This window comes from Alnus glutinosa, chromosome 6 (assembly GCF_958979055.1).
Source record: "Alnus glutinosa chromosome 6, dhAlnGlut1.1, whole genome shotgun sequence".
NCBI lineage: Eukaryota > Viridiplantae > Streptophyta > Magnoliopsida > Fagales > Betulaceae > Alnus > Alnus glutinosa.
In genome coordinates this window covers 2,971,307-2,998,052 of record NC_084891.1, presented here as the reverse complement: position 1 = coordinate 2,998,052, position 26,746 = coordinate 2,971,307, and the positions used below count along the sequence as shown (strand labels likewise).

The 26,746-nt window shown below is 33.4% G+C and overlaps 2 protein-coding genes across 3 annotated transcripts; one reads left to right on the top strand and one right to left on the bottom strand.

Moving 5' to 3' along the window:
• Positions 1–9,331: 9,331 nt before the first annotated feature.
• Positions 9,332–9,853, bottom strand: LOC133870600 (uncharacterized). Its single transcript, XM_062307763.1, has one exon. The coding sequence runs from the start codon at positions 9,851–9,853 to the stop codon at positions 9,332–9,334; it is 522 nt and encodes a 173-aa protein (XP_062163747.1).
• A 7,311-nt stretch (positions 9,854–17,164) lies between these two features.
• LOC133871857 (non-functional pseudokinase ZED1-like) lies at positions 17,165–20,151 on the top strand. 2 transcript variants are annotated; one of them, XR_009900888.1, is made up of 2 exons: positions 17,165–17,453; positions 18,623–18,747. XR_009900888.1 is itself a non-coding variant. In XM_062309298.1 (2 exons), exon 2 carries the CDS (start codon positions 19,018–19,020, stop codon positions 20,065–20,067), a length of 1,050 nt encoding a protein of 349 aa, XP_062165282.1. In that variant the 5' UTR covers positions 17,165–17,453; positions 18,994–19,017; the 3' UTR covers positions 20,068–20,151. The 2 variants fall into 2 exon arrangements, 1 of the variants encoding a protein (XP_062165282.1); XM_062309298.1 differs by lacking the exon at positions 18,623–18,747 and adding an exon at positions 18,994–20,151.
• The last annotated feature ends 6,595 nt before the right edge of the window (positions 20,152–26,746 follow it).

The window sequence follows — 26,746 nt, the reverse complement described above, 5'->3', positions numbered from 1 at the left end:
AATATTTTTATGTATATTATATATGTGTGTGTGTGTGTTAGTATTAACATACTAACTAGTTAATTAATATATACTAACTTAGTATTACTACGGAAGGTTAATACTATGTTAATAAAATATATATTAAGTTACTAACTAAGCATAATTAACTACATGTTAATTTGATTAAAAAAAAAAAGTCGTAGGTTACTTAACATATTTTTATGTATATTATATATATGAATATATGTATGTATGTGTGCATATATTAGTATTAATATACAAACTAGTTAGTTAATATATACTAATTTAGTATTACAAAGTAAGTTAACAATTTTTTGTTTTTTTAAAAAAGGTAATTTAATTAACATAAGTTACACAAATATTGGTTTATATGAAACATTATGACAAATGGTTAAGTACTTAAGTTGTTAACTAATTAAATATATATAACTATATAGCTATATTGAATAGTTACTAAATAGTAAATACTTTCTATATAACTAAATAGCTAATATTAATAACAAGCCATAACATGTTTAATTATATAATTATATGCTAAGAATTAAGGTGTTAGTGTATATTAACATATTAATGTCAATTAGATTTTTTTTTCTTCTTCTAAGCAACATTATATTTACATTATGTATTATAATTACTAAGTTATTGATTAGTTGATTAATTGTTGATTATTTTAATTAAAATGGATTAATTGTTGACATATTAATATACTAGTCTATATATATATATATATATATTGCATATAGTATTTTTAGTTTTTAATATGATGAATCTTAACTGTTGGATTAATATAAGCAAATCCTAACCGTCCAACATTTCAATTTTTTTTTTTTTTTTTTTTCCAGTTTTTCACTTTATTTTCAACCGTTGGATTCAGATGTTTTACTTTCATATTTGAAAACGTCACACACCTAATACACCTACCACCTTGTTTTTGGGAAAAATCTGACTCATTCACGTGGGACTAGTAGAGCTTATTTTTCACCTACTCTCAATTGTACATTTTTTGTTTTACACATCGATGGTAGGATTGCATTGGTAAGGTTCAGCCCATGACGTTCAACATATCTACTTATCCTATGGCCTACTTACCAGGTTTTACCACAAGGACAATATACTCGATACAGACAATTAGTCCACATATTGCTTCACGCGTCTTTGATTCACCTTGTCACTTCTCTGACTTTTCGAGCTCCACTCCACATACTGCTTCGATTCACGCGTCTCTGTATTTTCACGCTACTGCTTTTCTTCTTCCACCTGTTCTCTCTTCTACAAACGTCTTCTATCTTCTATTTTCTTTCTTCTTCACGCCATATACCTACCATCCCCAGGTGACCTTTACCTTCTTCTCCACACTAAGAGAGATGCAAACTGAGAGAGAGGGAGAGATATGCAGACCTAGAAAATGAGAGAGAGCTCCTGGTGGCGAGGAAAAAGAAGAAGAGGGTGAAGCCAAGGAGGAGGTCCGGCCATTTGGAGCTGGCGTTGCGTGTCTAGTATGCGCACCCTATCCAGAACATTGTTGGCTTCAATCTTGAGGCTACACGCTGTGGAATGCTTCAAGCTCGAGTCGAGTCGAGTCGAGCCTGTCGAGTACCCTGCTCAACTCGACTAATTGTTTTCAAACGAGCTCGAGCTCGAGTTCGAGTTAGGCTAAACTCCTAGCAAGCCGAGCTCGGACAAGCATTTCTTAGCCCGGCTCGAGCTCGGCTTGAGCTCGAGCTCGGCTCGATTAGGAACCTTCATAAACGAGTCAGTCCTGAAAATTCAAAGCTCGGCCCGGCTCGGCTCGATTACATCCTTGATAGTAGTTAAATGAAAATATAGTTTATAACATTACTCGTTAACTTCAGATAATTGGTTAAAGGTAATTTCATCAAACTCTTTCACAATGACCTAAAAAAAAAAAATACTGGTTTTACATTGTAATTATTCTCTAAGGACATGTTATTAAAAAAATATATAATTCTCACGTACTAAGAATACATGTCACTTTAAGACACTAATTCCTAAAAAATTTGTGTCCCTCATTAGTAGTGAGTACCTCTTGTTTGTCTCACTATATTTATTTTTGGCCAACACTTGAGGAAGGAGCACGGGCATTTGATCAGCTGACAGTAAATACAATGAAGTTTGTCATGTGTCAGAATTGATTTCTATGATTGTGTAGAAATATAAATAATTAAATATAGTAGGTGAAGCCTAAGAATGCAGTTGGTAAGGCCAAAAATACAGGACCTAACACTGCACTCTTGAGCCTTAATTGAGTCTGGCTACTCAATTCATCTACTCATAATGGGTTGGCTTCCTTTAGTAATTTTCTAGTACAAGAAACAAGTTGGGGAAATAAGTATATCAAGGTGAAAAAAAAAAAAATGTAGGACAATCCAATAAAAACCTAAAATCTATTGAGAGTTTTTGCTTTTCTCGTCTGAAATTTGGAGAGTGATTCATTTACGATCTCTCCCACATAACTCATACATGTTAGTCCCGTCCAATATGTCTAGGGGTTGTGTGGGACTTGTAAGGAAATCATTATTCTTGAAATTTACCTAGATTTTATTCTTAGTAGTCTCGTATGAAATTTTATTCTCTCAAATTTTTTTTATAGTTTAAAGCCGTGATGACCATGAATTTATCAGAACTCCTCAGTTAAGCATGCTTCCGCTAGAGTAGTACCGAAATGGATAACCTCCAAAAAAGTCTAGTTTAGAGAAATAAAAAACGAACAATATTATATCGTTGGGGTGGGTCGTTACATTACTTATTTATTTTGCTTAGTAACTACTTTGCTGTTTGCTCTAGTGCTTTGCAGTGGTTTTGAATGGATGCTGATTTTTCCAAAATAGGGGGAAAGAAATAGAATCAAGAGCCAGCTGACGTTCTAAAGTATATCTACTATTCACACCAGAAGAATAAAAACTCATAATAATCAAATTTAACTATTATAAACTATTTATCTATTCTGTTAGAGATGCTCTTAAGGGAGACTCCGCCATTCATTAAGTTCTTTAAACTTCCCAAAAATAAAAAAAAAAAAAAGTCATTCTCTTTTCAAAATTGTTACTAATGCTCCGTTTGTTTCGATGTAAAACGATTTCCGTAGTAAAATGAAATCATTTTCAGGAAAAATGATTTTCTCGAAAATATTTTTCGGTGTTTGGTTCGCACGAAAAAATTTCGAAATGCAAAAATAAGAGTTTGGTAATTGTCACCGGAATCCGGCAACATCCGGTCGCCGTTGCCGGATTCCGGCGAAAAAGTTTGACCGGATCTGGCCAAAATGGCTGGATTCAGGCCGGAATCTTCCGGATCCTGGCTGTTTGGCCAGATCCGGCCGGATCTGGCCGCCTTGGCCGGAATCCGGTAATATTCTGGCGGGAATTTGGTCTCCGGCAGAATTCTGGTGGCCTGATTCTGGCAGGTTCCGGCGATCGGATGTTGTCGGACTCCGGGGCCGACCAGATCCCGACGACCGACAATTGCTAAATTCTGACGATCGGATATCAAACATGCGTGTAAGGACGAAGAGCTTAATTTCGGAAAACGATTTACGATTTTTAAAACCGTAAATCGTTTTCCGAAAATTAAAGAAGCTTTTACAGTCAAACCGAAAATGATTTTCGTTGACCATTATTTTCGCCCCAACCAAACACCGAAAAATGCCGAAATCATTTTCCAGAAATCATTTTACGTCGAAATAAACGGAGCATAAATAACTTTTTTTATCACAAAAAAAAAAAAAAAAAAATTCAAATTTGCTTTGACCTTTATATTATTTCAATCATTTTTTATTATTATTCAAATAAAAAATTCATAAATAAAATTCTTTACCAAACTACTCCAGATAATTTTTTTTTTTTTTAATTTTTAATTTTTTTGTTTTTAATGTTACTGACATGGTTGAATCCAAGCAGTTCCTGAATCATTAAATTTGTAAAATAAATGATTGAAATTGTAGGTCGGTACTTCAATCCGGATTCACGAGTTCCCTTCGGCCAGTCTCTATGCAGGAGCCAGGACCAATAAATGGATAGTGGTTTAAAATTCACATCTCATAAATACAATATTAAATGAAAGCAAATTTATTTGCTGCTCCTACTCGGTACTTTTTTTTTTTAGGTGGGTTTACGTTTAATGGGCCTTATTTATTCCTTTTTTTTTTTTAAAAAAAAAAAATTAAATATTTCGATGACAATCTTTAATTTTCCTTAATTTTAGAATGTAGATTAAATTGTTAATTTTTTTTTTTATATATTTTTTTTAAGATTAATAGTATTTTTTTTTTTTACATGTCCACATAAGGAGGAGGGAGAATTCTAACTAGTGACCTCCGCTTTATGAGGCGTAGTCCCCAGCCAATTGAATTGAACTACCCATTGGGGACAAGATTAATAGTAATTGATTATGGTTTAAAAGCATAGGTTTTGAGTTCGAATCCTATCTTCTTCATTCACATTTCATTTCAATTAAATGTTTCAGGTGTTGGGTTTCACTCATTAAAAAAGAGTTTAAGCCCATACGTAAGGAAGAGTGTTAGAATATAAATTAAAATTTCTAAAATACCCTTGTTTTTTTTTTTTTTTTTTTTTTTAAAAAAAAAAACTTAATTAAAATTTTCAAAAATTCAGGCATAGATATTTTTACAGATTCTGTTAAATTCTGACAAAAAGCCTAAATCTTTGAAATTTTTTTTTTCTTATCTTTTTTTCCTAAAAAAATGGAAAACTACACTTTAACCTACAATGTTTCACGCCTTTTTCAATATTGTCTCCAAAGTGAAAAAAAAATTGTAATGCACTCCAATCAAGTTTTACAAATTTTCAATGTTATCCATATCCATCTGTTACTTTAAGTTCGTCATTTTTTACGGAAAATCGCACATGGGTTTTTAAGAGCAATTCTTCTTGAAATATCCCTAAAAAAAATCAATTTTCTTTGTTCTAAAAAAAAAAAAAATGAAAGGAGGTGGCCGAAACACTCCATGGCCAAATGGGAGTGGCTTTGGGAAGCCACCCTCATGGCCATGAACACCACCCCCAAGCCGGCCGAATGAGGTTTTTAATCGTTTTTTTTTTAATTATTTTTTTTTAAAACAAATGGTTTTTTTAAGAGATATTTCTGAAAGAATTGCTCTTAAAAACCCACGTGCGTCACACGTGGGTCTATTTCGGTAAAAAAATGACTAATTTAAGTAATAAATAGGTTACATTGCAAAATTAGGAAACTTTGATGGGGTCCATTGCAAATTTATTCACTTTGGAGGTAAGATTGAAAAAGGCGTGAAACATTGGAGTGTAAAGTTTAGTTTTTCCTAAAAAAAAAATGATAGTTATTTTGAGAATTTTAGTAGGATTTAACGAAAAATTTTAATGAATGGTTGAAATTGAAAAAAATTGAAATATGAATACCCTAAATTGCCACTTTCTAAAATTTGAGTATTTAATTGAAAAAAATGATGAAAGATCAAAAATTATAAATGAAGTTTTTCCTAAATTAAATGAATGAATTCATCTATTCTTATCAGTTCAAGCTTTTAGAATATGTGGTGATTTAAAACTGAGTTCTAATAAGAGAGAGCTTCGAAGAGACGCAATTATTTAGACAAATGTGAGTAGTTCAAAACTTGCTCGAACAAGTAAACTCCAACGTAGTAGTTTTCTCTTAATTAATTGTCCAAATTAGATTCAATCCGGAAACAATTTTTAGAAGATTTCAGTCCCTCAATAACCCTAATTTGTCTTTGTTGCTTTTCGTTGCCTCATTTCCCGTGACAGGAAGTTCACTTTTGATTTCAACCACCCCAGCATGAAAGGCTCCTCACCGAGGCTTTGATTTATGAGTGTTTGGATACCATTGTTATGACTTAAATGGATGAAAAAAGACAAAGGTTGCTTCTAGAGATTATTGAAATGTGACCAACAAAGCTTTGTGTTACACCAAAGTTCTTTAAAGGCTTCTGCTTTTGCATTATTAATTACTTTTGCAGCATGGTTTGTTTTAAATCATTCTCCTTTTTACTTTTGTTTTCTGATTTTAAAATAAACAACTTAAAGCATAAAAATAGAGTCAATCTTATCTTTAAACTCTACGTATAGGAGTTGGGAGGGAGCCAAGTAGATTTTCATTTCCTTGCTTGGTTTCTGAACTAAAAAGGTCAAAAAAAAAAAAAAAAAAAAAAGAGGTTAAATACATTTTATCTTCTTAAGGTATCACTTTTTTTTTTTTTTTTTGCAATCTTGTTTCGAAAGTGAAAAAAAATGTGCAATGTGCCCAAACTAAGTTATAAGCATTTTCAATGTTACTCATCCGTTACTTCGGTCCGTCCTTCTTGACAAAAATAAACCTATGTGCGACGCACGTGGGTTTTTAAGGGAAAAAAAAAGAGACTACAATAAGGAACAAAAAAATTGTTGCCACCTCCAAATGGTTCATGAGTGGCTTCGGCCGCCCCAATTTTTATTTCTTTTTTTTTTTAAAAAAAAAAAAAGTTTTATGGAGATATTTCGAAAAGATTTTTTCTTAAAAACCCACGTGCATCGCACAAAAACGGACTCAAGTAACGGATTTACAATATTGAAATTTTTTAAAACTTGGTTGGAGCACATTACAATTTTTTTTTACTTTAAATGCAAGACTGAAAAAGATGTGAAATATTGGAGGGATAAAATGTAACATCCAAAAAAAAAAAAAAAAAAAACCTGAGTAGATAGAAGTATCATGTGTATTGCTAAAAGTTCATTTGAGTTGCTAATCATTATGATTTATTATAAAGAACCAAAAAAGAGATGTCATTAAACTTGCTATCCTTTCCCTCAAAATTCCTCGTATTTGGATCCCCTCCAAATATTGGGGAATAAAATACCCCTCGAAATCCCCTTTAAATCCACTCTTCTCTGCCCTTAGAAAAAATATATATATATATATATATATATATATATATATATATATATATATATATATATATATATATATATATATAGGCTATGCAAGGGACTAGTCTCAGGTTCATAATATTTTCGACACAGAAGAAAAAGAACAGTTTCATCAGCATGGAACCAATTTTTTTTTTCCCCAAGCTCCCCAATGACCATACAATGATACACAAGTATCCAAAGTAAGAGTTCATTTGATTGATGATAACTCTTCTTATTATATCAATTTAATTTTGGATTCTATTTCCTCATGCTTAACCATTGAATAGAGTTTCAGTTTGAGAAGTCATGGTGCCATTCTTCATCACCCAGTAGTTATTCTTTGATTTATGAGTTTGGCATATTGGATTATTCTAATCCTTGTCTCTAAGAGATAATCATGGTCACAACTCATAAATTAATATTTTTGAATGCGGAAGACTACGAAAAATTCGAGCAATTGTTTTTTGAAAGCTTTGGAAGAATATTGGGATACAAAGACAAGGTTGTTCGAAAACCAAATTATAAATGTAAGGACATGGGGGCGCGGAAACCTCAAGAATACCTTCTAGTATATGAGTGACTGTCCAATTTTTGTATTACATTTTTATTATTAATAAAGTTGTTTATTTTCTTAGAATTACAAAAATATTGGGCATTAGATAACTTAAAACATAAAAATACTTTAAAAAATAAAATAAAAATAATACCCTTTAAAACACATTAATAAATAGAGCCAATCTTCTCTTTTCTACAAAACTCTACGCTTAGGAGTTGGGATGGACGAGGGTAGATTTTCATTTCCTTGATTGGTTTAAAAAGGTTAAAAAAGGGGGTTAAATACGTTTTACCCTCTTAATATATCACATCTTTTTCAATCTTGCTTCTAAAGTAAAAAAAAATTGTAATGTACCCCAACTAAGTTTTAACAATTTTCAATATTGTCCATCAATTACTTCAATTCGTTATTTTTGATAGAAATAAACCAACCGTGCGACAAACATGGGTTTTTAAGGGAAATTCTTCTTCAAATATCCCTAAAAAAAAATTCAATTTTTTTTTTTTTTTTTTTAAAAAAAAGAGACTAGAAAAAAGGTAAAAAAAAAAAAAAAAAAAAAAAAAAAAAAAAAAAAAAAAACCCAAATTGTTGCCCCCCTCAAATCGAAGCCACCCCAATTTTTTTTTCTTTAAAAAAAATGTTTTTTAGGAATATTTTGAAAATATTTTTTCTTAAAAACCCACGTGCGAAGTACGTGGGTCTATTTCTATCAAAAAAGACAAACTCAAGAAACAGATTGACAACATTGAAATATTTAAAAACTTAGTCAGGGCATATTGCAATTTTTTTTTTTTCTATAGAGGCAAGATTGAAAATAATATAAAATATTAATGGGGTAAAATATATTTAACCCTTTAAATAATAATAATAATAATAAAAAGTAGTTAAAAGTAGATAAAAGTATCATGTGCATTGTTAAAAAAGTTTATTTGAGTTGCTAATCATTATGATTCATTATAAAGAACAAAAAAAGACAAGTCATTAAACTTGCTATCCTTTCCCTCAAAATTCCTCAGCTTGATGGAATTGAAAATTTGAAAATTGTATACACACCATTAATTCTGTAAAACATTATATATATATGGGAAATGATCATTGCACAACTTGTGCACTCTTGTTGTGCAACAATCAGTTCCCTATATACAAGGAGGAATATGCAAGGGACTAGTCTCAGGTTCATAAGATTTTTAGACACAGAAGAAAAAGCACAGGTTCATCAGCATGAAGCAATTTTTTTTTTTTTTCTCTTCCCCAAGCTCCCCAATGACCATACAATGATACGGGAGTATCCCATGGAACATGAACTCCATACCAAAGCTGTGACAATTTTGTTCACAAGCTTTCATGGCCAATACCAGCCCTCACCCATCCCTCCCTCCATCTGAGCATCTCTGCCTCCTGCAAAGCTTAGAAATGTGCCACTTAAATACACACAAGCAAGCAGACATCCAATTAAAACTACACCAAGTGAGAATTTTCATCAAACAAACACAACAGAATGGAATTGAAAAGGCAAGGATTACACACACCAATGACTCATACCATGAACACCCATCTATAAATTACCTAGAAAATTCAAAACCCAAACACCCATCTTCATCTTTCGACTAACCATCCACCAACTAATCACTCTCAGGAAAACCTAAATCTATACATAATTATCGATTTAGAAACACTTTCTAAATATTAGAAAAAAAAACCCATCTATAAACTACTGAAATTCCATGATTGCTTCAGAGTCGCGAACTCAACGACCTTCACCTATTTAAAAAAGCAAGGGAAGGTCGAGAATCGGATGACCCAAACCGCAACTTCTTCGAACTCGAGAGCCGACAATAGGCCGCCGACCCACCCATCACGACAAATCGAGCGGTTCGATCCGTAGAATCCTACGCAAATCGCTCGCGACATCATCGGTTTTCGCAGAAACACACTTCTTCGTGAAGAAAGCCGGCAAAGGAAGCGAACTCGGAGGCGGCGATGCAACAAATGCTGACGCGCCGGCGTAGAACAGGACAGGGACCGACACCGGTTCCGGACCCAGCCGCTCCGCCAAGCCCAGATCCAGATCCGCCTCCGGCTCCTCACGGTGGTTCTCTTTATCCGACGATGTTCCGGTCAGCTCCTCGCCGCGTTTCAGGATCTTCACCTGGCCTACCACGAGGTTCTTCAACGGCGATGCTTTCTGCGCCGGAGACGACGCGGTGGTATTCAAGCGGGAGGAGCTCTTTTTACTGCGGTTGGGCTGTGTACGGTTAGCCCGAGTAGCATTAGGACTCCGAGGTTTCTTCTTGGGACTCGGAGATCTTAGTGTTTTTGGCCAAAAAGCGTCTTTCAGACAATCTTGAGGATTGAGAACTGCCACACCACCACCCATAATCAACAGAGAAATAAATAATAACTTGAATTAGATGCCCCGCTAATTCACACCAGGAAGCGTTCGGAGAGGTTTTGAGAAAGAAGAAAGGCGGTTCCTTTCAATTTTACAGGAAAGAAAGCTTTAGAGAGAGGAGGGGAAAATAGCAAAATACGCAGGAATATCCTAATAAGCATGTAGAACACGTCTTTAGTTGTGGAGGAGAAACGGCGTTTTATAGGAAGAAGGGAAAGCCCAAAGGCCTAAAGACATTTTCGTGACCTGGCCAAGAAGGATTTCCGAACCAGTCTCACCGGATTTCCGTGCGCTACACGGTTATGTATGGAATCATAATTACTTTTTTGTCGGTTCTTTACTTCTTTTGTCCGTTTTCTTAATATGGATTTTGAAGTTATTTTATTTATTTATTTTTAAATTTTTAGAAGTATTTTATATCTAAATTATTCGTTAATATTTTTGATTTGAAAAAAAGAAAAGAATAAAGATAATACTAAAATTTTAACCAACGGATCCAAGCTTGTGTTAGTTACTTTATAATATATATATTATTTTTTAATATTTGGTGTATGTGAAAAATATTAATAAATAAAAAATAGTGTTTAAGTTAACAACAAATTTACTACGTTACCATCCGTAGATTACTATTCGGTGAATTAAAATACCCGCATTTAAAAAAAATAAATAAAAAAAAATAATTGTCATATATTTCTATTCAAAAAATAATATATTAAATTATACGCATTAAAAATAATTTACGCGGTGGATTTCTTGGAAGTTGGAACAGGTTTCACTGTTCAGACTTGAGGCGCGTAGGCTATTGCGACCCGGAACCGGAATGGTACCGAAAACGCTGCTGCTGGTAGCTGACGTAATTACCAAGTTGCCATTATTATCCTCCTGTGGCATAATTATCCTCGAGCTTTAACTTTTGCTCTATTCCTTTAACGTAATTACGAAGTTGCCATTTTATGATGTTGACTCGTTCATGTGATTTGATTAGTCTTATAAAACCGCTGTTGTTCGCGGCAATGACTTATCTGGCAAGTAGATATGTATTAATATATGTTTCTTATCTATAAAAAAGTGTAGACATGTTTCTATTGTTAATTAAGGTTTCTTTTTTTTAAAAAAAAAATATTAATTAAGGTTTCAATTTTCTTATCTCAGAGAATTCTAGAGAAGCTAAAATGAGAGCAAAAATTGCAGTTCATTCTGTAATTTAGAAAAATATTTAATGAACACTGTTCACTTGTTGAATGTAAAAACAAAGATTAAAATGTTTAAATAAAATAGTGAAAGTTAATAGCAAAAATTGAGAGTCATAAGTTCGTGCTTTGAACAAATAAGTAGCTAAAAGAAAAAATTGTTTTTTTTTTTGTTTTTAATATAGCTAAAATTGAGAATAAATAAGCTGAGTCGAATGTGAATTCTCTTAAATTGTTGGCATATTCACACTTTTCTATGAGCATCCATATTTGGTTCAGCAAATTTTCTCTCAATATTAACTAAAAAATTATTATTTTTTTCTATTTTAATTACTCAATTTTCTAAAGCATTTACATTAGGCTCTTTATTTTAGTTATTGCATTTAAATGTTCTTTTACCAATAATTTTTTACAACCCACATATAAGATTTATATGTGTCCATTGGTATGCTTTTTTAATAGCATTAATAAACAAATCATGTACTTCTCACATGTTTAAAGGACACGTGTCTTTTTTATATGTGAGTTGTAGGAAATTTCTTTCCATTTCTTTATTCTTTATTAAGAGAATATAAAATATTAGAGATTAAAAAATAATTTCTTGTTATATTTTGTAAGTAAATTGTGTTCATTAAATTGGTAGCAGCTCACCAAATATTTTTTCAAATTGTTGAACAAAATGCAACTTATTTTATCCCAATTTTTTGGCTAGCCCTAACCGGATGAAAATGCTCTTATTGACCTAATTTTTTGGTGTAAGATGATTAAGATGTTCGAAGTTTACACTAATCTAAAAATTATTGGTCGAAATTCAAATCTTGTATTTGATTTTGTATTTACTCGTGAATTAACATAATATAATCTTTGAGTTAACTCTATATATATATATATATATATATATATATATATATACTTTTTCTTTCTTATTAAAAAATAAAAATTCATGTGATTTTTTTATTTTTATTTTTTTTTTGTATTTCAGTGAATGTGCAGGCATCCAGCGGCTGCTTTTTGTTAAAAGGCACGAAAGGAATCCAACGGCTCTCACGCTTTTAAATGGTAGACCCTTGTTTTTGAACGGAAACACGTATTTTGAAGGCAAAGCCAAAAGTGCCATACTGCGGCATAATACCACCATGTGTAGTTAGTCGCAAACCGAGGGCAATCTTGGTAACTCAGATACAAATAAAAAAAAAAAGGGAAAGTACACCGAAACGTGTCATGCTCTGAGTGGGACAACGTAGCCGCCAACAACGACTTCGTGCCGAATCGGTTAACCGACTCATATTGGGCGGTTCAGCTGGACCATCTTTTTCATTTCACAACTTTGTACAAAATAGTTGGCACGCATAGAAATGACTTTCCACCTCTATTTATTAAAACAATAAATAATATAAAATTATGACACATTATTTAAAAATTAATTTTTTTTTTCTTAAAATTTGAAAAAACTAAAACATTTTTAAAAAAAGTTGTAGGGCCGTTTGGTATTGATTTTTAAAATGTAATTTTTACTTTTTTAGTTATGATGTAATATAAATGTAAAAATATTTTTGAGTATTTTGTAAATATTTAATGTATCAAGTTATTTATTTATGCTTTTATTTTTTTAATAATTTTTAATATTTTGTAAATATTTTATATATCAAGTTATTTATTTATATTCTTTATTTTTTTAAATGAGTAAATACAAAAATAAAAAAGGGTACAATCAAAGTATAAGTGGCCCACTTAGATTCCTCAATGGACCAAGGCCATTAATGGTCTACGAAAAGAAGACAAAGATGACTTTATATAGGTTATGCATATATAGTACAGCATTACAGGTAGGGCAGGCCTAACCTTAACCTGTCCTACACGTTGGTTTATTTATGTACAATATATATTTTACACATTTTATTTTTATATTTATAAAACATATTTTTTAAATATTTTATTTTTAAATTTATCATATGTTTTATTGATTTATAAGATTCACTTTGAGTTTCATAAATTTAATAATAAATTTAAAATCTGATTACATGAAAATGATAAAAGTAAAAAATAAAAAAAATTGTAGGACATGTGTATCATTTATCTTTTTGCACATAGACGTGCTTATTAAAATTAGAAAATAAAAAAGAATAAAAAACTTTGCTTGCTTATTCAAAAAAGTAGGAAAGCTGTTCCTATAGTTTAGTGCCACGACTCCTCTGCATCATCGTGTTTGATCCATGTTGATAAGGAACAGATCCTCTCCTTCCTTGTTTAACAAGGGATAAAATTGTTATCTTGATATTTTTAAAAAAATTAAAATTCTCAAATTATATGAATTTAAGCCCTTTTTTTACATCGAATGACATAAAAAAAATACTACATGTTGGTACAGTTTCCGGTATGGTGACGTGTCGCCTAAAGATTCGCTACTGATTTCTACCGAAGTCTAAATCAGTTTTCTGCGGAGTATTCTGAATCTTAATCTCAAGAGCTTAGAGAATTCGTGATCTCATACCTGGTGTGATGGTCTTTATTTATAGGCCGGACCTTCTTGACACCTAGTTGGATTAGGAGTTTGAGTCCTAGCCTGGTTGAACTTTAACCATATCTTCAGGGAATTCGAGTAGGAGTGTGAAGTTCGTAGTTGATTGCGTTTGTACTTTTTTAAACTTGATTCCGTGTCAATAACCATTTTATCCCATAAATTATGGATCTGTAGTTTATCCCTGATCTTCTGGGATTCTATCCTTATCGCCCTCTAAGACGAATGTGGCGCATGGCACCTTTTAGAAGACTGTAGCACATTTCAGCCAACCTCCGAGGTGATGATATCCGAGATGTGTTCGCTCCGACCTGGAGATCTCGGGATATATTCGCACCATAACGGGGTTGTGTAAGTCCGAGATGTTCATACTCCGAGATGTTGACACATCCAATAGATATCACCCCGAGGAGATATCACACCGACTCGATATCATACCGAAGCGTTATTACTCCGGGACACAAATATCCGAGATATGTTCGCTCCGTTTTGGCTGGGAGATCCCAGGATATTTTATATACCGTAACCTGGAATGTTAAGACCGAGACATCGCCATATCTCCGAGATGTCTTTAGACCTAGACGACCTTTTCTTTGCTGTGCGGAACTGCGCGGAACAAATGTCCGAGACATAACTCCGAGATGTCATTGGATCTACGTGTCTCTAGGGTTGATTTTATCCCTAACACTACATAATAAAGATATGACATGTTATTGAGCCAAAAAAAAAAAAATAAATAAATCACTTCAAAAGGCTTTTTCTTCACTTTTGAAGAGACGTTTCTTCTTTATTAAACTAAAAGATAGTTTTGTGCTCAAAGCTTTTATACGACATAAAATGTAAGAATCTGATAAAAATATACCAAATTCTCATTACTAACATGTCACTTTTTTAATACGTAGTATTTTTCATGTCGTTCGATGTATAAAATGACCTAAATTTATAAAATTTAAAAATCTCAAATTTCTTTAAAATTGTAGAGATCTTGGCCTAATCCGTAAAAGCATAAATAAACAGTAGATGGCCGGCCACATGTCACTCTTCTATGCGAAAGAGGTGTCTCTTCCTCTCAGATTTAGTATGGTTGTTTTGGATTTTGTTGCTGATCGGGTCGAGTTCATTGCAGAGAACTAATCTCTGAATTTTCTTTTAATCTTTACACCCTATGAGTAAAAGTGAATCTGAACCGTCGAAATAATTTACAGGAGATGTCCTGTAATCTTTTAGCCAAAATATAATGAAAATTAATGTTCAGAAAGCTAGCGTGGAATCTCTCAGTTGGAGGGCGTAATAAAAGAAGACTTCCTATATATGTTCATCAGCAGCTGCCATATTCTAGCTTAAGTCTGTTTACCTTCACATATTATAGCTGCAGCCTGCAGCTCTCTCTCTAGATCTGGGTTCACACTTCAAGGTACGTTTTCATGCCAATGCAATTTTGGCAGTTCAAGTGATCTTTAGCAAAAGGGTATATTTAGATGTTCTAATTGATTTTTTGTGGATGTATGATATAATGGGACGGAATTTACTCATATTTCCGGCAAAAACGATAATGGAAAAAATCTCAAAAATAATTTTAGAATACCACCGTTTGATTAGAATTTTATCGGTTTTCAAACAATGAAAGTATGTACTAAAGGAAAGACTTGATTGTCAAGCCGAGATTTTTTTTATTTTTTTATTTTATTTTTTTTATTTACAATTAAAACTAGATTTACTTTATTTATTTCTTTTCATTATTAGGATTAGATTTACTTTAGCTATTAGGAATATGTTTATTTTCTGTACAAGTATTTTATTTTCTTACTAGGATTAGGTGTACTTTTACTACTATGAATAGTTTACTTTCTCTACTATTTATAAATGAGTTTGTAATGTAATAATCAACCATTGAATTATTAATCAAACTTGAGAATTTCTCAACACCCTGTGGAGTTTATTGTTCCTTTACACCTGTGGGTTTGTTTTATCTTTTGTGATACAGACGCTTCTGCTTGTTGTTACCAAATCTTCTGCTACATCAATTGGTATCAGAGCCAAATTATCTGCATCATGGCCAATTAGTGCAACTGTGACGACCTTCTCCAACAACACCACTTGTAGGGGAGGGGCTCTTTGGAGAGTCAAATTCATGCGGTATTTGAGCTGGCATTATCTGGATTCGATGGCCAACTTATACTACAATAACAACTTCTATAACAATGTCTTTCGAGAGAGAAAGATTGTTTCAGGAATACATCAAACGATCAAAGGCACGACCACAACAGACACTATATCAGAGCAATTACAAGTGATGCTTGAACTCTTGGACGATCTCATGCGAGTGGTGAGCAAACCTATTCAGTCTCGCTGTGTCTTGATGATTGAGTTCTTAGAGTTAAAGCAAAAGACGCAACAAGCATTCCACAACATAAATGACACTATCAGTAGATTGACAGGGAAACCTTTTGTACGTAGACAAGTTTCTTGATGACGATGTAAGTTGCGCTCGTTCGTAGCCATATTTATGAATCTCGAATAAGAAACCCATCTATGAAGAGAATGTTAGTTACGATGAAAAAGATATTGAAGCCATTGATTTAGTTGAAAAAATAGAGTTTTCGTCAGATAAACAATATATGCAGCCACAAACATTGGTTATAACTACTGTACCAGTGGAAGAATATCCACTACAAGCGTAGCTCATCACGATCACTACAAAAATAAAGAACAGTGGTGATTCATTTGAAGAAAACGATAAAGTTGAAGATGACATCAAAAAAAAAAAAAAAAAAAAGTTGGAGGAATTTTAATGGAAGGAGACGAAATGGAAAAATCGTGTCTTAGTGCTTTCTATGTAGATTTCTCCAATTACCTTTCTCCGGAAGAGCCGCTCGTGACATATCGTAAAGAATACTCGAGGATGAGTTATATTCCAATAGGGGTGTATAATGTAGGATGTAATTAAATGGCCTATTTCTATGTTCCCTTTAGACAAATTCAATTCATACTATATAGACATAATAATAGCCATGTAAATCGAAGAGAAATCTCTGGTAGATCAAGATTGTCTACATGTATTTGCTCAAAGTGTAGACGATTTGAACATGTGATGATAAAATATTATTTATGAGACTCACCTAAACGGATAAGTAATTGGGCAACCCAATTTTTATTTGATGAGAGATTTCTCACAATCACCGACTCAAATCGTTTATAATTGCAACAAATAATTGTTGACGTCTAATCCATATATATCTAATGACAAATATAAAACATGTTTCATGGTGAGTAAAGAGAAAGTACAAAGAAACGTGTCATGCTCTCAGTGGGATAACGTAGCCGCGCCAACGACCTCGTGCCGGATCGCATATCGGGCAGTTTGGTTGGACCGTCTTTTAATTTCTTGAAAAATGCTAAAATCACAACCCTCACCCAATTATTGCAACCCCAATTATAAGGCCCTAATTTCTTTTAACTTAGTAGTAGAAAATAGTTGGCACGCGTCAACAAAAAAGTTTAAGTTGACTTTGAAGACACAATTAACGGCAGTCGACTTTGAATATACAGAAAATGTCCTGAAAATCCCAGAGCGACAAAACAGTAAAGAAACGTTTTGGAGAAAGTTTGACCGGAAAGAGCCCCACGTATTTGCCCATTCTGCAAGTTAAGGGAATTCAAATCATAGAATTAAGTGTGGGTCACTCAACGTGCCTTGAAATTGTGCAATAGTTGGGACGGGGTTGTTTGTGAATCGGGGCCTAGAATTAATGCTAATGATTCTATTTACGCATTAGTTGTGCCAGTTTATAATATCACCAAATTCAAGTTTTAGTTTAATTGTTTACTTTTCACATGTTATAGCTGCAGTTCCCTTCCTCTTTCTCTGGGTTCACAGGTACGTTTTTAATTTTCAGTTATTATATGCAGGATTAAGACACCATGCTAGCTCTTGCTGTTTTCGGATTTGTGTTCTTTCTTATTTGATTATGTTTATTAATTTAAGCATTGTTTTAATTGGAACTAGGTTCATATGTCAAATTTGATCAAATGATATGAAATCGTAGACTCATAGTTATGAGAATGGTGAGCTTGGTTTATCAATAGAAACTTTTTATGTTTTTTTTTTTTTTTTTTTTTTTTTTTTTTTTTTTTTTTTTTTTTTTTTCCAGTTTTTTCTCCGTTCTCTCTCCTCCACTCCTCTGTGACTCTTCTCTGTGCAAGTCAATATGGGAGGGAAGCCTCTTCCCTCCTCCCCTTCCATGTAACTTCAACCCCTTCTCTGTAACTTTGCCTCTTATGAGGTTATCCATCTACCCAACCACCTTTTGCATCAAAGGCCATGGAAGGGAAGCAAAAAACTTCCATTTCCATCCTTTCATGAACCTTCCGCCTCTTTGGAGGTGACTCTCATGCTGGTTTTTTCAGCATTTTTTTTTTTCCTGCTTTCAATATCCTAAACACAGAGCCAACTGGTTTTCCCCATCTCCTCCCATAGTGTTTTATGTGTTTTTCGGACCGGTTGTAGGGTTGAAATCTTTGGATTTAGATCTATGATTCTCTGTTTGGTTTTGCACAACACTCACCTCACTAGTGGGTTTGCCAGCGTCCTCTGAATCTACCGATGGCCGCCACGTCTTCAATCACCGCCTCCATATCAGCGCGTGGTTTGTACGTGCCAAGAAGTTTGTCTCCCTTTCCGGCGCGTGACGACCACGTCTTCCCTTCCAGTTTTCCTCCGCAACGGCTCTCGATGGTTCTCGGCGGATCCTGCTTTCCCTATTGGTGAGCGGCCATCCAGTGGCGGCGCATAGTTCTCAAGCGCCAGTGCTAGTGGCTCTCACTCCATTTTCCTCGGCCGATTTTCTGTTGCTGTTTTATCTTTTGTTGTTTGTTTGTTTGTTTTTTTTTTTTTTTTTTTTTTTTTCTTGTTGCTTGGGATATTGTTTTCCTTTTTGGAAAACTTATGTATTTGGAATTGTGTTGGGTTTTCTCTTGTCTGGAGTCCCTTTTCCGGATTCTAACAGTATTCTTACTATTGCTGCCATCTTTTGGTGACTGTTGTAGGCTTCAAGTGGGGTTGCAGTTGGGCTTATCCTGATTTGTTTTCTTTTCACTTTTGAAACTGCCTTGTGCGGCCCTTTGAAAGGACCGGGTCATTTATTTGTCTAATTTCCTACCTATGGTATATATTTCAGCGCTGTTTCTGTTTGATTTGGGTCTAATGTTGGGAAGCCCACCCCTTTTACAAACTTTTTGACGTCTAGCTTGTAGTGTTCCTAGCTAACCTCCTAGGTAGGTAATATGTTCCAAATTCTTATAATTCATGCTTGCTTTACATGGTGGCGGCTGGACAACTGGTTTTTCAAACTCCAAAATTGGCCTCCAAATATCTTCATGTCTTGTCTTAACATATTCTCTCTGTAATATATTATAAGGGTTTGGTGGACAATTAGCAAGAGATGAATATTGCGTGCTTAAAACTGAAGAGGGAAGCCAAACAGGAGACGTCATTTATGAAGAATGGGGGATTATTATTAGAGGAGCTGATTGCCTTTTGCAATGGGAAATCCAATCCTATCCGTAACTTCTCTGCCAAAGAGCTTAGAAAAGCAACAAACAACTATGACCCAAGTCAAAGGTTTCTGTGGGCTGCTGATTTTGCATTTTACAAGGGTTCTCTTGAAGACCGCTTAATTTCAGTTAAAGTGTACTGGGAAGGAGTATACGGAGATTATCAAGACAAAATATTAGACTGCATTATTAAAGATATTGCCGTTGGATCACAAATGAGTGCCCATAAAAATGTTCTAAAGCTCCTAGGATGCTGCTTGGAGACCAGACTTCCGATTCTAGTGTATGAATTTGTAGGGGAAAAAATTCTCTCCAATTGTATCCGTCAAATTGATAGACTCAACTCTCAGCCGTTACCATGGAAGTGTAGGTTAAGGATTGCAATGGGCATAGCTAATGCAGTTGCATATCTCCATACTGCATTTTCCAGGCCCGTTGTGCATAGAGATATTCAGTCGCCCACCATCATATTGGATGAGGACAATGTTGCCAGATTGAATGACTTCTCACTCTCCATATCTATTCCTGAAGGTCAGTTGCATGCAGAAGATGCTGTACGCGGGAGAATGGGTTATGCTTATATTGATCCTGAATATTGGACTTCAGGCCATGTAACCGAGAAGACTGATGTGTTTAGTTTTGGTGTATTTCTACTTGATCTTTTCGCAGGATTCAAGTTGAATAGTACTCCACATTGGATACACTCTGCATCCTCTCTGCCAGAGTGGGTGAAGTCATATGATGAACAAAACCGGTTGAATGAAATTGTAGATCCGGTGTTACTGGAAGAAAGAATTGATCAGGAACAGCTTCTAGCTTTTGCAAAGCTCAGCCTGAGTTGTATGCGTGATAAAGGAGAAGATAGGCCTGGAATAATCGAGGTGGCAAAACAACTCAGGCGTATTTTTCAGTCTGCCATGCACACCACTTTAACTTAGCTCTCCATCCAGACTGAATTTCAATTTGTCATCTGTTAGGTTGTGTTGAACTTATTTACTTTGCAGGTAATATTTTCAGTTCAGTTAAAAGGATAATTAAACATCTACCGAGTATGATTAGATCGGTGAAGAATTGCATTACTCCCTTATCAAAACTACATAACTCAATCTAAAATGTGCTGATTACCAAAATTTGCTCCAATTAATTCAGTCAACAAAAAGATTACCAAATAAAACTCAATAATCACATCCCAAAATTTGACAATCAAACCTGACTTGTTTTAAGGTGGGTTTAGTATTGTGATTTCATAGAAAAAAAAAATGATTTAAAATAAAATCACAAAATTTTTCTTACAAAAATCAGCACATAGTCATCACTCATCAACCCACGTAAATACCCATTAACAATCCATACGATAATAAGCAATACATAGAAAGTCAATCAAAGCCCATCAAATAAACGGATCCCAAATCTGCTCTACTAAAAGCAAATAATAAACCTACGGATAAATACTCTCATAGTCTCATGTTCTGTTAAAGGAAGTAAAAGAAATGGGACAATAAGTGTTACTCTTTTACGAGAAATGCTAGAGTATCTATCGTGGTCTTGTTTGAGCTTTTCTGTGCTGACTTAATATTTTTTTTTAATAAAAAAAAACTACAACTTGCAGAAGTACAGAAGTACCACAATAAATGCTCTCACATTTCTAAAAAAATAATGTTACTTAACATTGTTACGCATTCTTTCTTTTTATCACCATAAGAAAATTCATATAAATAAATATTTTTTATTTTTAGAACCATTGTCGTCAGAGAGAAACCGACCGAGAGGGGGTTGGAGGAGGGCCACCGCTCCACAAAAAAAGAAAAAAAAAGGGTTAAAAAAAATTAACCTTTAAATTTGTTAAAAAAAAATTAGAATTATTTTTCTTTTTGACTTTGGCCCCTAAATTTTTTTTATATAATCCGACCCCCCTAAACTTAAATTTCTACTTCCGTCCATGATTATCGTCATCATTATCACTTCTTCTTTTTTTGAATCAATTATCATTATCAACTTGGTTTTAAATTTAAGACTTTTATTTATTTATTTATTTTAATGACATGACGTGAGGGGGCGTTTTCAATGTGGGATTTACGACACGCCCGTGCCTGATTGCTTGTTCACGGGTGGTTAATTGTCAAGTAATGACTCTGATTAATCAAGTCATTGAAAAATAAGAGTTATCTCAATTTAACAAGTCTTCCTTTCTTTCCTTCTTTCTTAATCAAACAATCAATTTAACAAGTCCTACTCGTACTCTTAGTTAAATTATTATGAGTAGAGAAATGCTTTTTACATAATAATTACACATATTTTCTTACACGAGGTGAGACGTGAGGGGGTTTTGTACTCATGTTGTATTGATGTTGTAAAAGTAGCATTTCCATCTGAGAAGAGATGTATAATTGTTGTGTAACATTGGTGTGCAATAATTACTTCCAATGTATAACTATTAGAGAAAGATAAATGATCCCTACACTCTTTTCTCACAACAACTCCACAACAAGCTGACGTGGCTGGTAATATTTTATTATTATTTTTGTTTTGTTTTGTTTTGTTTTTGTAAAAAATAATAAAATATTACCAACCACATCAGCTTGTTGTGGGACTGTTGTGAGAAATGAGTGTAGGGATCATTTCTCTAACTATTATATGTCTCCTACAAAATATGTTTTTTTTTTATTATTATTATTATTTGCTTGAATAAAATAAAATGTTCTTTTGAAAATATTTGGTGTAATATAAATTTTAGAGATATACTACTTAGTATTCTTTTGTCTTTTTCCTATCATCTACTCTGACGTGACATTATCAATCCACCTTTAAATCAATATTAATTAAAAAGAAAAAGAAAAAATATATATATATATAATGACGAATAGCAGAAGGACAAGAAAATACAAAATAATATTTTTCTAATCTTTATTACAACCTCTTATAAACTAACGTGACAATCTATGTGTAACTGTCACGTCAACCACAATCAAATTTAATTGTTTAGTAGTTGACGTGATGAGTGCCACATGGATTTACAAACTAATGTGGCAATCTACGTAGCTAGGGGCAGAACCGGCATTTGAAATTGGAGGGTACGTAAAACTAAAAAATAAAAAAACTTCGGGTGGTAAAGTTTTAATTTTCGAAGGATTATAAAAATATTTTAAAATAATTTTGAGAAAAACATGGTGGCTTGGGCCGCTCCACCCCTGGACGTAACACTATCATGTTACCCACAATTAAATTTAATTATGTTAGTATATTATCATATGTTACCGTAGTACCATATTTGTGCCAAAATATTTTCAATATATTCTAAGCATATTTTGGTAATATTCTTTATTAGTATATTTCCGTTGCAATATTATCATACTTGTGTTAGAATATTATGACAAGGCAAATGATATTTGTACATATTTTGTATACACACTCACATTTAATATGAGACATATGCATGTGAGTACCAAAAAAAAAAAAGCGTGTGCAAATAACACATCTCGACAAGGCAATTTTCTCCACGTATTATGATAATTTTTACTACCATATTAGTTATTGTAAATTTTGTAATAATATTCAGTAATTCTGTAATCACTGTATTTCCCTTCTTTTCCTGGCCTAATTCAACTATCAATATGCTATTCTATTGTTTGTTTCCAATCATTAAATTGAAATATATTGTTCTTGTATACTGTCTTTTTTTTAAAAAATAAAAATAAAAATAGTCGACATGATAAGTGACATGTCAATTTATAAAAATTTTATAATAAAATTGTACTACCCTAACGTACAACTGTTTTTTAGTCATACCCATTATCATTCCATTTCAACTCGAAGGCTGGAATTTCAAACCCATATTTGGGACATGGGCTATATATGTCCCAAATTCCAAACTAAACCGGTAGAAGTCTAACCAGCTTACACCCACAATCTCTCAATCTCTAAAGAGTGGATAACCAACATATTTCTTTTTGGGTTAAATACATATTTACCCTTGTGCTTTACGACCTTTATTTTTTGCCCTTTTAGTTTCACTTTTTATCAATTTTGGTACCTGTGGTATGTGAAAAGATGAAAATAGTACTTCCGTTTGATTTCCGGTCCAAAACTAACGTCTACCCACGACATTTTCTATCATGTTGTTGTCTGGATGTTGTTGGAAACGATGTGTAAAGAATTGGGTTCTGGGCTTCAAATTTTTAGGTACCCAATGACGTGGGTGGACGTTAGTTTTGGACAGGAAATCAGACGGAGGTACCATTTCCGTCTTTTCATATACCACAGGTACCAAATTTGATAAAAAGTGAAACTGAGTGGGCAAAAACTAAAGGTCGTAAAGCACAGGGACAAATATGTATTTAACCCTTTTTTTTTTCCTTTTCTATATATATATTAGTTTTGATGATTAATTTATAATTTAGAGAAAATTATTGGATCCATCTAAACTCCGAAATATTGCAGCAATATTCTTCTTTAGCATGATTGGAAATGTATGCAATTTGTCCCCTCCGGTACGTCCAATAAAAGTGAACGATTTAAGGAAATTTAGCCTATGTTTGGCCGCACAATTTGTTTTCAATTGTTTCATTTAAAATAAAATCGCAAAAATTGTTTCATTTAAAAAAAATTAACGATTTGAAAATATGAAAAATTTGCATTTTGAAACTACATACAGACAATGAGAACGTTTTTAAAACCGAATAATTTTAAAAGTTAATCTTCAATTTTAAAACTGCTAAACCAAAAGAACACTTAAAACAGTTAAAGTGCGAAAATAACACACAAGCACACCTTATTTTGTTTGTTACTATAGATTCTTTTGGATAGAGTTGAATTTGTTTTCAATTTAGCAAACAAATCCTCAAATCACTTTCTCCTTGAATGGAATGATAATGGGTATAACAAAAAAATTTAGGATTAAATACACCTTTGGTCCCTGAGTTTTGAAAACTTTATTTTTAATTCCTGAGTTTCAATTTGCATCACATATGATATCTCAATTTTGGGAAAAGATCGAATTAGTATATTGGTTAAGTTTTCTGTCAAAAAACTAACGGTCCGTCAGGTGATAATCCTTGAGGGTTGACATACATCACAATATAACAAATAAAAAAATAAAAAATCATTTAAAATTAATTATAAAATTAAAAAAAAATTAAAAACTAAAAACTAAAAAAAATATTAAAGATGAAAAAAAAAATGAAAAAATAAAAAGAAGAAGATGGTTGAGCCACCCCATAACCGGTTTGGGGTGGCCGGACCACTCCCATGGGTGGTTCGGATGGGGGTGGTTCGGCCACCCCATGAAAGGAAAAAAAAAAAATTGAAGCGTTTTTTGCCACAGGGGTGGTTCGGCCACCCCCAAGGGCCAAAACTCTTGATTTTATTTTATTTTTTTCTGCTATGGGGTGGTCGAACCACCCATGGGGGTGGCCGGCCAACCCTATGGTGGCCAAAGGGTGAGCCACCCCCTCTTCTTTTTCTTTTTCTTTTTTCCAATATTTTTTTTTTAAGTTTTTAGTATATTTTTAATTAATTCTTAAAGATTTTAATTTTTTAATACTACAACATGTGTCAATCCTCAAGAGTTAACACGCAGCAGACCGTTAGTTTTTGGACGAAAAACTTAACATAGGTACTAATTCGATTTTTTTCTAAAATTGAGGTATCATCTGTAATACAAATTGAAACTTAAAGACTAGAAAATAAAATTTTCAAAACTTATGAACCAAATATGTATTTAACCCAAAAATTTAAAAGACGTGTAAACACTACTTTCATATATACCATTGTTACACAATACGTTAACTTTAAATTCGTACCATGATGGTTCCATCAATGAAAATGAAATGGCCACGAATCGAAGATGTGACTCCTAATTGTATTCACATATTGCAATGAATTATTTGTGTGGATACGAAGGTGCACACATTTTCTCTCAATCCCGATCAAACCTTTGGTAGCACGGCTAGTCTACCCACCAATAACATGCATGATTATCTCCAACAAATAGACTTTTCCAGCTAAATTTTAGGGACAAATTTTGGGGCTTGGGGGCCAGGCCTGGCCCCAATGTAGGACCGACCCTGTTTTCAACACTTATGCACACGTAAGGCACATGCTTTGACAGACTTTTAAATGTTAAGAATTGAAAAAAAAAATAACTAAAATAGATGCTAATTAAAAGGGTCTCATTCCTACAGCTAGTTGCCGGCATATAAACTGGCCCACTGTAATTGAAAAAACGACACAAAATCTTAAGGCCATTTCTCTTTGTTGCCTAATTAAATAGTGCATGAGCGGTGAGCAACGCAGGCATGTCCAATCAGTCTTCGTCCTCTTTACTTATAATACATATAATGCTAATCTTGTAAACACCAAAAATAAAAAAATTAAAAAACAAATTATGAAGTTTTATTAAAACGGATTTCGGTTGGGCGACACAAGTTTAAGAAACGGGCGATGATCTCCTCCTGGCTGGCAAAATCAAAGAAGTAAAAAGAGTGTTTCCTGGGGGTGCTAGCATCTCCCACTCTGATGCTTAAGTCAGTTTTCTGGTATAATAATGACAGCGCTCTAATAACAATTCTTCAATTGGAGAATATCTGGAAGTTCGTCTGTATTTATACTGAAGAGATGAGACGGTTAATTCCTTGAGATGAGGGAGAACATCTCTTTGATCGTGGTCTTTGAAACGTGGGTTATTGCACATCTCGGAACGCAGTCTTTCGATAATCCGGAACACGTATATCCACGATTAGATTGGAGGTATGAGGTATCTTTGTGGAATGTGACCGAGTATCTCGGCTTCTTCCAGCTTCTCGTCTTTTGACAAGAAGTTGATGGAGCCCTGTATTAGACTGGGCCGGCCAGCCTTCTTTTTGGATTAGGGGTGGCCTTAGTTGGACTTTCGGACCCACTCCCATTTTGATAGGGATTATCTGAATTTCATGCCGACCAAACCGGCTTGGCCGATTGGGCCCTAACTTTTATAATAGGTCCGTTTGGGCTTTGGGAAATGATAATTCCCTAACAAGTTTTAATTTATATATATATATATATATATATATATATATAGGCCTAAAAATTAGGTTAGGCCCCTCCTAAAAATAAATTTGACCCCTCATTTATACTTTTATCCCTCCAAATAAAAAATTGTGGTTCGGTCTCTACATCTGAGTATAAGTTAAATAAATGGTTTGACTCAATAATTTTTTGATAACAAGTTAAGAAAGAAATAGAAAAAAATAACGGTTTTTGAGTCGGTCCATTGTAACCTAATTAACCATAGTCGTGTTTAATTATGACTAAATCTTAATCAGCATTGCGCGGACCACTGCAAGAAAAATCAAATATGTGATTGGGTGTCTGAACCCATCACTTTAAATATGGGATAAGCAAATAAAAATAATGAACCAACTACTATAATTGGGTCTCACCGGCCAGTCATGCATATAATTTGCAAGGTTGATCAACGATTTGGGACACAATATATATGATGTTCCTCAACCATATATCATAGCTAGCTTAAAATGTTGTTTTAAAGAGCTGTATTAATTGTCTTAAATAAAGCTGAAAGAATCAATCAAATTATCGAAGTCTATATAATAAAGCATGATTTTTCTTTTTACTCTTTTTAAA